We start from the raw sequence: 15371 nt of genomic DNA on the forward strand, positions 1-15371 counted from the left end.
AACAAACAGTATAATGTCCTTCTTTAACTTTAGCGGGGTACTGTCTGTCAGATCCATATACAATTAAAAATATTTTGCTCAGATCTTTCCTTTTAAAAAAAAAAAAGAGTCTATAATCTCTTTATCGCAGTAAACATCAAACTGATTAGCAACTTCATTCATAACATTATTTCTAGCTCTCTTAACATTACTGTGATCGATTATTAATTTATTGTCATTTTTAGATACAAGTCCTCTATCTACCCATGATGCAGTATCTATTGCTGCAATTGCTCTTGTCTAATACTGACCAATGCAATATAAGAGATATCTTCATAGTTTCTAGATATTTTTAAACACTTTGCACCTGAGTTTTGAATAGAAATCTAAATCAAAATTGAACTCTTCAAAAATTACATGTTCGCTTTCTTGAGCATTAGTTTTGTTTTGAGTAATTTTTTTTTTCTCTCATTAGTTTTTCTTCTACTCTCTTTTGTTTACAACTTAGCACTTCAAATACTTTAATATTATTTTTAGTGTACCCACTCATATCTTTTATACAAACCAGCTCTTTAATTAGTTTTTCTTTCTCCATAGGACAGATACAGATAATGCACTAACTTAAACAATCAGGAGGAAAGTGTTGCTCAGAACAAAGCTAAAACCACACATTTACTATTCATCAAATCAAATAATTTGTCAATGATGAAACTTTTGTTTTGTCACTTTACTTGCTCTATTTTAAGAAATCAGACAAGCTTTGTTTTAGACATCTTTGAGTCTTGTTATTAAGTTATGTTTTAAACTAGAGAGGCTTAAGTAAAACACTGGCGATTAGCCTTTTTCTGAAAGTTTATTGTAAATATTCTAAATTAACTCAAAATTACTATGGTTTTATCTGTTTAGTTCACTGGTTTCTCTAAGAAAATTACCTTATCTAAATAAATAAAGGTTTAGTGAAGTCATTTGGAAAGTGACCATCTAATAAAATATATGAGTTGAAGTTATTACATGCAAGACTTGGAAAAAGCACCCCTTCTTTTAAGTACTCTGGAAATCAAATCAAAATTTTAGGAACAGTTTTAACTACTAAATGTATTACGCTTATCTTGTATTAATTTCTGAAGATAAGTTTGATATAAAGCTCATAAGATAATTTAGATGTAAAGCTGATTTAAGTCTAAAAAGGTTAAAATTGACCCTGAAAAATCACATATTTTTGCATTTTTAAGGCAGTTCCCTGGTAGCTTAAATTAAAATTTAAATTTTTTGTAAGTTCTAAACTCTATATGTAAAACCTCACACTTTTTTTAATAATGCTAATGGTAAATCTGATTTTTCAAGTTTTGACCTTAGTATGACACACCACATTTGAATTTTATTCAAAATAAACAACTTAAATGTGTTAACTCTTGTTAAACAGCATGTAGCTTGTAGAAAACAGTTCTTTATGCATTTATGCTTTAGACATTTGTGTCATTTTATGCAAAAACATTTATGTCCTTTGATGCTAAAACATTTATGTCGTTTGATGCAAAAACATTTATGTCATTTGATGCAAAAACATTTATTTCATTTGATGCAAAAACATTTGTCATTTTAGTCATAAGTTAATGTATAAAAACTATAAAAAAAAACTTTAAAAGCATTAAAACAACTTTAAAAAAATAAAAAAGCTCTAACCATCAATTTCTGTCTTAACTATGGTTTTATCTTCGCTTTTAGTCATGATTGTGGGTTCGCCATTAATTTCTGTCATGCTTGTAGGTTTGCAATCGATTTCCATTTTTATTATGGGTTTATTATCAGTTTCTGTATTGATAGTGGATTTATCATCAATTTGTGTGTTTATTGTAGGTTTATATCGTTTTGAATCTAGATATTTAAAACCATAAAAACAAAACTAATCATACAAAAAAACATAAAACTTTACTTCATATTTAAATCTTTGCTCTTCATGATGTGTAACAATAATATATTTATATGGTTTTTTTATTTCATAACAATAATATATGCCTAAAGATGATATATAACAATAAATAATAGCTATTGAATAAAAGTTTTATTTAATAGATATTATTAAGTGATCATTAATTAATCCAATCTAACTAATGTTAACTATTTAATTATAATATACTCTTCACGATGTATAATAATAATATATGTCTAAAGATTAAATATAACAATAAATAAAGTTTTATTCAATGAGCTATTATAAGGTAATCATTAATTAAACCAATCAAAGTAATGTTAGCTAACTTTGGCTCAAATACTATTTTCGGAGTCTTTCATGCAACTATTTTTTAATAGTAATTCCCATCATTGTCTGCGCCAATCAAACATACTCAAAAATGCAAAATAAAAAATACTCAAAAATGCAAAATAAAAAATAATAATTCTTATAAGTAAAAACAATTGGACTAACATTAAGATTAAAATTTATGTTTCTAATTGAACTGTGTGTTGAAATAATCATTCAAAAATTTATTGATTCTGAAAATACATAGAAACACCTTGCCCCCCTCCCCTTTCATACTACTCATTTCCTCCAACCTCTCAAGGTTGAGATAATTCATGGTTTTTTCAAAAGATATTTAATAGCCATATTAATTGATAGCCAATAAAAACATTCAACCCATTTAAATTTGTATATGTGTTTAATAGATGTTCATTTGGATGCAATGCCTCAGTTATTAAGTGTTATTGTTTAGAATCATTGCACGTTTCTACTAGAGAAAAATCTAGTTATTTACAAAGGAGAAATACAGAGAGAATATCAAAGAGCCATGTAGAGAGAAGCCATGTAAAAGGTAATATTTATATTTCTTTTAGCTTTGTAGTTTTTTTAGCCATGTACAACCTTTATACATGGCTACAAAGGTTGTTCATGGCTACATTGTACATAGCTTCAAGGCTGTACATTGTACAATTTTAAAGCCATGTAGAAAGTAATATTTATATTTCCATAAACTCAATTGAAATAGTATACCCTTTGTTAGGTTTTATGTATTACAAAAATGTTGGCCTTCATGCCTTAATTTAATATTGTTTTCTTACTCTTTCAATTTCCCTTTTTTCTTCAAGTGTGCAAGCCTCGGCAGGAAGCGAGAGCTTTAGCTTTCGGTCTTGCCCACACTCCCGTAAAACACTTTACGGGAGCAATTTACAGCTCTAGCAAAAGTATTTTTTCTTATCAAAAGTTTAATTATTATTGTAACTAAAATAAAAAACGCCAAGTCAAAAAAATTTAATTTTTATTATAAATAGTATAATAAACATAAACAGGATAATAAACAGGAACGGTTTTTGTCTAAATAATTGTTATATATATAAACAGATAGCTTGTGCAAAAACTAAAAGCTTTCATGAAAAGCAGTTTAGAAGAGCTTCTCGCATGGATTTCCATGTTGGTTTTAGAGGAGCTAAACCAACATGGATATCTCTGCTCTTGTGCTCATTTATTTCCGCCGAGGCCTGAGTGTGATTTAGGATTCTTTGTTACTTTTTCATGCTAACTCCATCATTATCACCTTTTCTCCATCAACATCACTTAACTCCATCAACATCATTTTCTCTCCATCAACATGACTTAACTTCATCAACATTACTGAACTCCATCAATATTACTTAACTCCATCACAAATTCAACAAACAGCTATAAGCAATGCATTATTGCATCATAGATGGTTTGCATCGCCAAAGAAGATTATTTTACAATTAGAACAGTTGTTCAAAAGCTCCATGCAACATTTGTCTTGACAGTGCCTTAAGTAGTTTCCATGTTGGAGGATAACTCAAAAAAAAAAAAAGGAAGAAACTATTGCTGTCAAAGAAATTTGCAAACAACAGCTACTGCCCACTGCAGAAGAAAAATATACCTACGGCTGTTGTAAAAAGAAAGTTAAAGTAATATGATGCTAAGAAAAAATAATATATCCTAACATAGTTTGAATTGTTAGCTTATTTATTACTCTGTAAACTATAAAAAACAAAGTTCAAAAAATTATCTTATTTATAGTAAATTTTATTTATTAATAAAATTTACTATAAATAAATAAGGTTTATTTATAGTAAATTTTATTTATTAATAACATAATAATAGAAAATTAAGTGATTAAACAAGTTATAACAGATTACCATAACATATGTAAGCGATAAGTGTGTTCATAGTGACATAGTAGTATCTTACATAAAACAAAAATAAATACACAAAGGATAAAAGCATTTATATAAATACCCTTTTTTTGATTATCATCGCTTTCATCTGATGAAAAATTCTTCTTAAAATTCTTTTTCTTCTTACGTTTGTTTATATTTGATCTACAATTGATACGTTCTTCATTATTTGATTTATATTCCATAGGTTCTTCGTTATTCTTTATTAGAGAGTTGCATACTTCTAATGTTTCAACCTCCTTTTGACCGTCAAAATGTTTTACTTTTCGCACAATTAGTTTTGGTACTTTCAATACCAATCTTTTTTCTGCTTCATATGTTTTAACATAATTCTCATTCTTTGTGGATATATTGCATTGATCACTTTGAATGTTAAAAGATTCATTGCAGTTTTTTTTGGGATATTGTTCTTCAGGGACAATTTTTGACTTTTCTTCAAGAGGGAAAAAGCTAGAAGAGTTTGAGTTCTCAGAACCTTATATAAAATAAAATATGCATTTATAAAATTGTTTATTAAATATTTTATGTATACATAACATACATAAATACATACATACACACATACATACATAAATATATACATACATACATACATACATACATACATACATACATACATACATACATACATACATACATACATACATACATACATACATACATTACATACATACATACATACATACATACATACATACATACACACATACATACATACATACATACATACAAACTACTTGACAAACTTTTTTAATTAATTTTTTAAACAATTTTTTTGAACACGGAAGCTAATGTGTTGTTGTTTGATTGTAATGGTAATAAGTATAGGCTATTATTGTTATCGAATTAAAATGAGTAAACAAATATTAAATTGAAAAAAAAAATTATTGCAAAAGTCACAAGATAAAATTTTAAAATTGATCTGCGTTTCTCAATCATCAATTGGATTTATTTTGCGGCAATACAGACTCAATCTATTAAAAGTAAAGGTGAAAGTGGAAATAACGAAGAATTTAAAATAAATATTAAATGCAGACAAGCTTTGATAGGAAAAGTACTTAGATCTCAAGTATGTATAATATATTATAAAAAGAAAACTCCAAAGCAGCCATTGATAGATTGCTTTGGAGTTCAAGTATATTTAAACTGAGATCTTTGCTCACAAGTTCCTTATACGGTAAGCAATCTGCTCCTGTGGTTTGAAAAGTACCATACTCGTATAACTTTGAATGCAGATTCGTACATAAAAGAATGCTTAAAAAAAGTCTTATGTTATTTATTTAAGAAGATATGTTCACAATATTTTGCTTTTGGTTACAATCCACTACTCTTAGAACTCTTTAGAATTGAACAAAATTAAAATTAACAAAATGCTGTTAAATTTGTACCTAAGAAAGCAAATCATTCAAATTATCCTCAGCTGCAAGTTATTACAAGTTATTGGTCAATTATAAAGGGAAACTTATTGAAAAGCAAGAAATCAGCTTCAGATAAAAAAAAACAGATTTTAAGAAAAAAAGGATAGCAGCTTCAAAAAAAGTAACTCAAAGCAAGATTATCCAGCAGAAGATGTCAAGTAGTTACAAAAATACTCAGTTTTTAAGCATTCAATAAAAAATGTAAAAAACTATTGAAATAATAATTCAAAAGCTTGTGTCAAAAAATTACAAAACATATGTAAAGTAGTTTTTGAGTAATTAGAAATTAAAGTAATTAAAAGTTAACGATAATTAACAATTAAGTAATTAAAAATTAAAGGTAATTAACAATTAAGTAATTGAAAATTAATGATAAATTTCATTGTGTTCAACTAATGTTTGCCAAAAGTCTCAGTCAAAGTTCTACTTTCAAAATTAAAAATGTGTTTTGATATTTTCTTTTTATGGCAAAAAAAATTATAAATTTATAAATACTTTTAATGATAAATTTTTATAACAATTTTTTAAATGCATATTACTGTTATAAAGTTACTGAGAAATAATGTATTGAAAGTGTCATGCTACTGTCATCATTAAAGACTTTTCAAGAGCACCTAAATGCTTATTTATCATTATACACATTTAGAAATATAACTATCGTTCTAAATATTTGCATAATTTTATATGCAATTGTTTATGCAATCGTGTATTCTATTGTATATCTATTGTATTGTATATGCAATCATGTATTCTATTGTATATCTATTGTATATTCTATTGTATATCTATTGTATACATTGTTTGTATATATATAAATATAGTTCTGTAATAAAACAATTAGTACCAATATTGCTAGGTAATCGCTGATTTCTTGTTTTAAGTGGAGAAAATATAGGAGCTCTTTGATCTAGCTAAGAAATAGTATAACATAATCAAAAATAGTAACATTTCAAAAATTCTAAGTAAACATATTAACATGTAAAATAATAAAAAAAATTCTCACACCTCTGTTATGCTGCATTTATTATGCTGAGGCACATTACATTGAGACTGAATTGGTTGTTGGTAAAACTGTGGCACTTGTTGACTTGAAGTCATCTGCTTATACATTTGAGTTCTTTCTGTACCTGATGTTGATGACAACTGATGCATTTGATTATTTGCTTGTTGAATCATTTGCGATATTTGTTGATTTGATTGAGATATCTGTTGATTCATTTGTAATATTTGTTGGTTTGATTGTGAAATCTGTTGACATAATTGAGGTGTTCGATAGGATGATTGATGAACAGTTGATGAAGGGTAATGATTCAAGGATGCTGACATCTGTCGATGTGATTGAGATACTAGATGGTTTGTGGGTAGATTAGAAATATAGTTTAAAGTTTGTTGTTGCTTTGTCAAAAGATCATTTGAGAAAAATGATGCATTATTAGAAGGAAAAAAAGACATATTATTTACTGCTGCATTACTTGCTGATGCAGGGGAAACAAACTTTGGACTTGTCATGTTACTGTACTGCACTTGTGGGCTACAGGATGTTTGATATGCCTTTAAAAAAAAATCATTGAAATGGAAAAAAGTCTTTAACATAACAATCATAAAAACATGTTTTTATTAAATTAAAAATATTTAACAAACTATAAAAGTGTTGTTTTTTTAACAAAGTTAAAGTAAAACAAACCATACAAAAAATAAAAAAAGGGTAAAATTAACAGAAAAGTAAACTAAAAAAAAAGTAAGAAAAAACAACAAATAAATAACTGAATTAAAGGATCACTGTTTTACAGATTGGCTGGGTTAAAAATTTTTCTAGTCCAAATTCTTATAATTACCTGCTTATAATTAATCATATACATCAGTAAATTCTTTTGCTTATAACTAATCATTACATACATTAGTAAATGCAATCTATGCTGTGAAACATGCTAAATATGTATTTTGGCAGGTTTTGGTAGGGGTCTTTGACCCATTTGCCACGGCACTGATTTTATATTTGCATGCCTAAAATCAGTTTAAAAGGACAGTTATTAAAAGTTTTGAATCTGTTTTAAAAAGTTTTCTTTTTTAAATTAAGTAAAATTTGAATTAATTTTTTTTTTCTAATTATTTCTTTTTTATTCCCCCATGCCTCCTGTTCTTTGTTATATAGGAAAATCTGTTCTTTGTTATTTATGAAACATTTTTATAAAAGTATTAAAAAAGTATAAACAATACTATAGATACCAGTAAATCACTCAGACATAAAGACAACTCCAAAACAAGCTGCATCCATAATGTCAAAATACTGCAAATGAAGAGCAGTTTCTACCATGAGAAACCTTTGCTCTGTCAAAAAAAAAATTTTGAAAAAATTGTAACAGATGGATTAAAAAAATCATGCCAAATCAAAAGAGATTTAATCAGAATTTATTCCAAACATTTTTATCTAGTAGAAAAGATATATATTTTATTTTTAATATATCTTTATTATATATCTTTTATTATTTAAAATTTGGTATAGTGTTAAAAAGTTTTTTAGAATGTTATAGTTATTTTCCAGGTCAACTTCCATGACAAAATTGATGGCACAAAATACAAAAAACGTTGTTTTTGTTTAAGACATCGAGTTTCATTCTGAATTTAATTGATTAGAAGTTTTACATGATTTATGATTCTTATAATAAATAATTATTTTTAATAAATTAGAATACATTTTTAATTATTCAGAACTTGTATAAAAGAAACACTATTGAAATAGTTTAAGGAAATCTAATAAAACATTTTATAATTGATTTATCCGAAAACTCTCTACCTTGACAGGGTGTTAGCCAGGAATATATTTTTTATCGCGTTTTTACTATATTGGGAATATTTATTGTTATTATATTACAAAAAATGCGGAATATTAATCAAAACTGTTTGAAAAAACAAACAAACAAACAAACAAAACAAAAAATAAGGCCATTGATTTTTGGGAATTTTAAACTCATTGGGAATTCTGCGTTATACGCGGTGCCATTGGGCTGGCTTGATGAAGATCCTGTTTCTCTATATTTTCTAACATTTCCCCTCTACTCTATTCCAACATAACCCCTCCTGCTATATATTCTAATAGGAATAGTAACTACACTGGGATGCTTATTAATGGATCTATGGATAGGATTTAATAACTTTTTGAAAAATAGTGGTGAAAATAGTACTAGAGAAGATTTTAAAGAAGAGATTGAAACAGGAACAATTCAAACCAAAAATTCAAAATTCAAAACAAAAAGTGTGAAAAAGAGTTATTATAAGAATTTTTTTTTTTGTTCTAATTCTCCTGTCATTCAATGTAAGACCTGTACAATGAGACAATGTAATGCCTGTCTAATTGTACAGCTTATCTGTAAGACTAGCCTGTCTAATTGCACAGCTTATCTGAAGGCCCAGCCTGTCTAATTGCAATTTTTAATATTATTATTTTTTTAGACGATGGTCATCAACTAAAAAAAAATTATTATTAAAAAAATTAATTGCAATTTGGCAACAAAATAGAAAAAATTTATTTAAAGTGTGATGAAGACCTTGCATTGTAATATAAACAATATTATATATGCAATCTCAATCTCATTTTGCCTCATATGTATTTTTAATATCATTTTCATATCATTTTGTGATATCATTTTTCATATCATTTTCATATCATTTTCATATCACTTTTTCATATCATTTTGTCTCAAAAAAAAAGTAAAAATGGCAATGGATAGCGCTTCTATCCATTGACATTTTTACTTCATAACTGAGAGAGAGTGATATATGAACTTTTTTTGACTTACAACTTATTATATCTAGTTTTTTTTTCAATTAAAATTCAATCTAAAAGATCTAATAATTTTATTTTGATTTTCAAATCAACAAAAAAAATTGAACAGAAAACTTTTGATAACTCAATCTGAAGTAAATATATTATATCAATGATATAATAATAAATATATATCTTTTAGTTAATTTATTAAAAAAAAAAAAAAATCAGCAAATGCAGATGGTTTTTTCATTTTAAAATAAAGTTTTTAAAACAAAGCTTTCAAAACACATTTAAACATATTAAATTTAAACATATTATTAGGTGATAATACTGTTAGGTGATATTATTTTAGTTAATTTATTGTGAATATGGCTCCTGGCTTAATAGTTAGATAAAACTAGATTGAACTATTTTTTTTAACTATAAATAAGTAAAGTGATTAATTTTTTTGTCTTTAATTATATTCAATTTTTTAAATTTAGAAAATTAAAATGTGGAATGTTACAAGATAAAAAAATTGCATATCCACTTGTTTTTTTTTGTTTTTGTTACAAATTTATTGTTACAAATTTAATCATTTATTTATATACATATAATTATTGTGTTTCGTAAAAATTGATGTAGCGTGACTCTGATTATTTGACTCCTTACAAAAAAAGGACAAGCATAAAATGTAAAAAAAGGACAAGCATAAAATGTAAAAACAGAACAGCATAAAATGTAAAAAATACCAATACAAAATGATAAGCAACAAAAATGAACCAATGCACAATTAATGGCAATGATATTTTTTACACAAATAATGTTGAATAAACTTCTGAATAGGAGAAATATAGGCCTAATTTAACCCAAAAAATGTTTGTCTGATTGTACATTTCTTATAAAGTGTGTCCAAAATGTACTTTATGCTTGTCGGTGGAGCTGTTAAATAATTACTTACCAAATTATTTACTTAAAGCATTGTATCAAGAAGCAATTGCCTTTTATTAAAGAGTATTATAACAATAGCCAATACGTATTCTAGCCTGACTTTGCTTCATCACATTATGCCAAAATAATGACATTCTTAGAAAAGATTTCAATAAATTATGTGTCCTAATTCGATAACCCACCTAACATACCAGAATGTTTCCCAATTAAATAATTTTGAAGTATTCTAAAAGAAAAGACTAATGCAAAAAAAATCAAAACTAACTTTGTAATAGGTTAAATCAAAAAAGTCAGAGAGCCTCAAAAGCTTGGACAATAGTCTTTAAGTTGAAAAATTAGAACTAGTAAACTAATAGAAACAATATAATATCTAATAAAGAAACAAAATGCATTTCTATTAAACATGGAAAAACTGAGGCAGCAAGAGCAACTTATAATTTTCACAAGTTTTTTTTAATAAACACCTGCTTTAACTGTATTATTCCAATTTATACAACTACATTATTTTCAACTAAATTATCATCATTTTATGTAACTATTAATTTCACTTTATATAATTATAACAACAATTCCATAAGTTTGACTACTAGTAACTATGACTACTAGTAAATAGCAAAATTAGTAAAAAAACTAATAAAGTTTATATACTTTTATATTTTTAAGACATATAATCAAAATATTCCTATAAATTTTTTTTTTTTATACTAACTCCAAAAAACAGTTGTTTTTTTTTTCTTATAACTCTAAAAGTTATAAGAAAAAACTGTTGTCTTTTCTTATAACTTTTCTTTTTCAGAACTCAAAAAGTTTTTCTTCAGTAAGAAATGATGATTTTTTTTTCTTCAGCAATAAATGATGCTTCACAAACTGTAAGTTTATTATTGCTATTTTTTCTCTACACATTTTAGTACTATTTTAATTAGGGAATACAATTACCCATGAATTTTACTAACCATTTACTCAATGCGATTACCTGGGTAATTGTTGAAAAAAATCAAACAAAAAAAATATCAGATATTAAATATATTTTTGTATATTATGAACAGATAATATTAGTTCAGTTTTCAGTATAGAAACATTTTGTTTTAATATGTAATTATTTTAGTAATCTAATAGTTTAATAATTTTAATATGTAAATATTTTAGTAATCAGTCTAATAGTTAAGTTTTGATTCCTTAAAATAATACGTTGAAAACAATAAACCGCTGAGAGTTTCAGCAGTCAACCTGGGACATATTTTAGTAGAAAAATTTCTGACAATGTAAAAACTCTTTCACAATCCACTGATGTAGGATTAATGGTAAAAAGTGCTTTGTATAATTGTTTCAAGATATTTTTTCTCTCCTTGTTTTCTTAGATAATTTTCAGCTCTTTTTCGAATTACAATGGTTCGTGGATTTGTTTTAGTGGTGCTAAAAATGTGAATAACGAGTAAATGTTACTTCAACTTCAACAGCCATTTTCGATTCCGGTTCACAAAATAAACGTTTATATATTTGTTTTGCAACTAATTTTACATTATATTTAGATGAATATGATCAAAGAATTCCGACGCATACAACAATCTAACAATAAGTTCAAATTTCTACCTTGCTTTTCAACAACATGTTTTTGCAGATTGCTGTTTTCAGTTGGTGAGTTCCTAAAAAATTTGCATATTCTTCTTGTTTCTTTCATCAAACTGTTTATATCTAGGGTTAGCTTCAATATATCTTCTTCTAAGTTCTTGCTCTCAATAAAATTTATATTTGCATCACTGGAAAAATATTCATCAATATTGCAATTGAAGTATTCATTATCTTTATCATCATAATTTTCAGAAAATCCTTCTGTTTCATTATTGGGCCTGCAAAGTTTTTGAATATAATACACTTAGCGCTGGCAAATTAATTGCAAGGTTGTAACACAGTTGATTGATTGGGTCAATTTTATTTCCATATTTAACCATCACAGACACACCACTATGTGTTGATGCAACAATATTAGATTTTAAATTTAACCCTTATTTAATGTAGATTCTACGAATTGTTTCTACTGTTTCTTTTGCGTTACATGATCCATCAATTTTCTTCCATCCAAAATTATATTGGTCCTTTTCTTCCATCCAAAATTATATTGGTCCTTTTCTTCCATCCAAAATTATATTGGTCCTTTTCTTCCATCCAAAATTATATTGGTCCTTTTCTTCCATCCAAAATTATATTGGTCCTTTTCTTCCATCCAAAATTATATTGGTCCTTTAGTGTCACATTAATAAATTGTGTACAGTTATTATTTGTCCACTCATCGACAGTTATGCTAAATTTTGCATAAATTTGCTTTTTTGCAATCAATTGTTGTTTTAACTCTATTTTTTTTCTTTGCGAAATTTCATGATACATTATTTAATTGTAACTTCGCTTTTTAGCATGTTATATTTCAGGATTATATTTTATCCATGAAATTCATAGATAAAATATAACCTTGAACAGCTTCAGAATGTGCTATACCTCTAAATGAAAATTTGTCCTTAGTTGCACAATTAGTTGGTAAATCATTTTTTGATTCTCTTTTCATAAATTTTTAAATATTTCTTTTCTGTAAGACTTCACTCGCAATCCTTTTAACTATTAACATAAAATAAAAATTAAATACTCAAATTGAGTATCCAGGTATATGCTGCAAATACCCGGGTATTGAGTTACTTGGGATTTGACTGACTAATCAGAATACCCAGGTAGTCAACCCGGGATTGTATTCCCTAATTTTAATTTAATAATGCAGTTTTTTTATTTGCTATTTGCTGTTTAAGTACTCTTTTTTTTTTGTATAGGGTTAAAATTTGTATGTTTTATTAGACATTGCTATATTTTAACTATCAAATAGAATTTTATAATAAATTATTAGATGTTGTGTTTGTGGAAGAGCCTTCTCTTTTATTTGAAGTTCAAAGCAATCATGCCAGTGATGTGATGCATTTTTACAAATATATAATTATAAAGTATATATCTTTTTTATTATCCTTTAAACTACTTCATTATTTTTTTTTTTTTTAAACCAATTTAAAAATGTAAAAAAACTATTTAAATAAAATATATGGCAACCCTGTGTTAATAAGATTAAATACTTAAAACACATTTTATGTAAACATAGATTTAGTGCAAATGGGTTTTAATTTATTTGAATGTTAGGAAAATCAATTTTTTATACTATTTTAAAGCAGAGTAAGTAAAAGATTAAAAAATAAAAAAGTTGAAATTTAACCGAAAAAAACTGTTGCATATTGGGACTACTAATCATTGGAGAACTTGTTGAATCAGCTGGAATATATCCATGTAACAAAGGAGATTCATCGTTAGCTGAACTATTTAAATGGAAACTTGAATTTGAATATTGAGTCAGCACACGATTATGATCCTGTTGCTGTTGTTGTTGGCGATGTTGCTGCAGTTGCTGATGATGGAGAATAAAAGCCTTTCTTTGGTTTACTGAGTACGCCTCAATGCTGTTTCCTTTAACAGGTGAACCTAAAAAAAGTTATTAAAAAAAGATTAAAAAAAAAAAATTAATAAATATAAATCAATAAACAATGATTTAAATAATTACCATGATAAGTTTCAAATTGGGGCTGAAAAATATTTGGATGACTTTTTAGTACAGATCTTAGTACTGGAGGTAAAACATTATTGTCCTTCAATTGAGATGGTTGATTGTTTGATGTAACCTTAAAATCCCTTAAAAAAATTCTTTAAATAAAACATATATTTTATTATTTTCATATAAAATTCAAATAACTTCATAATATTATTGAAATAGTATATATTTTATACAAATAACATGTAAAAAAAAAATAAACAATTCATTTAATTGGAAAAAAAATTTTAGTTTTAATTTACATTTTTTATTTGTTGAACAAAATGCTTATTTTTTTTTTTTAATATTTGAAAAATATTATTTTTGATATAGCACTATTAAGATTTTCATAGAAAATGAAAGATTAAAGAGTAAGAAAGAGCTTAGAAGATTAAAAAGCAAGGTCAACAGGAGACTTGATAAGCTTCAAGTTATCTGTATAAAATAATGACAAAATAATTTGGTAGGATTGGTAGAATAGGAATAGAAAAGGATAGAAAGGATAGAAAAAGGTAAAAGAAATAAACTAAACAAATAATATTTTTAGAACTTAAAGACACAATCAGAGTGAAGCAATGTGTTGACAACAAATGAGATATAGATGAACATAATTAAACAGAACAAACAATGGTAACATATTTGAGCAGTAACAATAGTAGTGGTTTTAAAAAAGAAAAAGTAAAAAAATGACAAGAAAAAAAACTACTTACAATACTTGAAATAAAATGAAATAAAAAGATGTCTAAATGAAGTTAAAGTGCATACAATAAAAATTAAAATGGAAAAAAAAATTTTTACTGAGGCTAGAGACTGAGTAGTAGACTGAGTAGCCAGGCAAAAATGCAGCATTTATTTTTAAAAAAATATTGGTCAAAAATGACTAAAAAATATTTTGAATCAAAAAAGATCACTTAAACAACCAATTAAAAACACACTTTTTTTAACATATAAATGGACCATTATAGTTTATAGATTAGTATTACAGGATTATCAGTGATGCAACCTCAGGTTTTGCACAGTTGGCAACTAGTGCTCATGTTTTACTCTTTTTTTTTTTAGAGCTTTTTTCAAACTGCAAAGGAAAAAATCAATTAAAATAGAAGACATTTAAAAAGAAACTGCTTAGCAAATTATTTAAAAACAAAAGAGAGAAAAAATATTTTGATTTTCAATCAGTATAAACTAGTTGAAATGCATTTAACTTTTAATTTTAGAAAGAAATTTCAACCTGCATCACAAAAAAGGTTTTACCTTTTGTTTTACAACATTTAAATAAATATTTATTCTAGGACAAACAAAAGGTTAAGCATCATATTACATATTGGTCAACTGCTCATTTGTGCGTGTTTGCACAGAACTCAATGCAGCCATTACATCCAATTAATGGTGAGAAAGAGTTGCAGCACATTTTTAATAAGAAAATGTGAATGAAAGTGTATACAAATATCTAACTTATGTAAAATTTAAATTATGTAATGTTAGAAACTAT

General features: G+C 26.1%; 1 protein-coding gene across 1 annotated transcript in view; it reads right to left on the reverse strand.

The window, feature by feature from the left end:
- Positions 1-15371, reverse strand: part of LOC100201760 (nipped-B-like protein) — a 96452-nt gene that overhangs the window by 78005 nt on the left and 3076 nt on the right. The window contains exons 3-8 of the mRNA XM_065817403.1: positions 13856-13983; positions 13514-13776; positions 6579-7124; positions 6418-6484; positions 4217-4630; positions 1663-1854 (exon numbers count right to left, since the gene is read on the reverse strand). Coding sequence (XP_065673475.1) covers positions 1663-1854; positions 4217-4630; positions 6418-6484; positions 6579-7124; positions 13514-13776; positions 13856-13983 — 1610 coding nt within the window. The remainder of the gene's footprint in view (positions 1-1662; positions 1855-4216; positions 4631-6417; positions 6485-6578; positions 7125-13513; positions 13777-13855; positions 13984-15371) is intronic.

The sequence above is a fragment of the Hydra vulgaris genome, chromosome 14 (assembly GCF_038396675.1).
Source record: "Hydra vulgaris chromosome 14, alternate assembly HydraT2T_AEP".
Lineage (NCBI taxonomy): Eukaryota > Metazoa > Cnidaria > Hydrozoa > Anthoathecata > Hydridae > Hydra > Hydra vulgaris.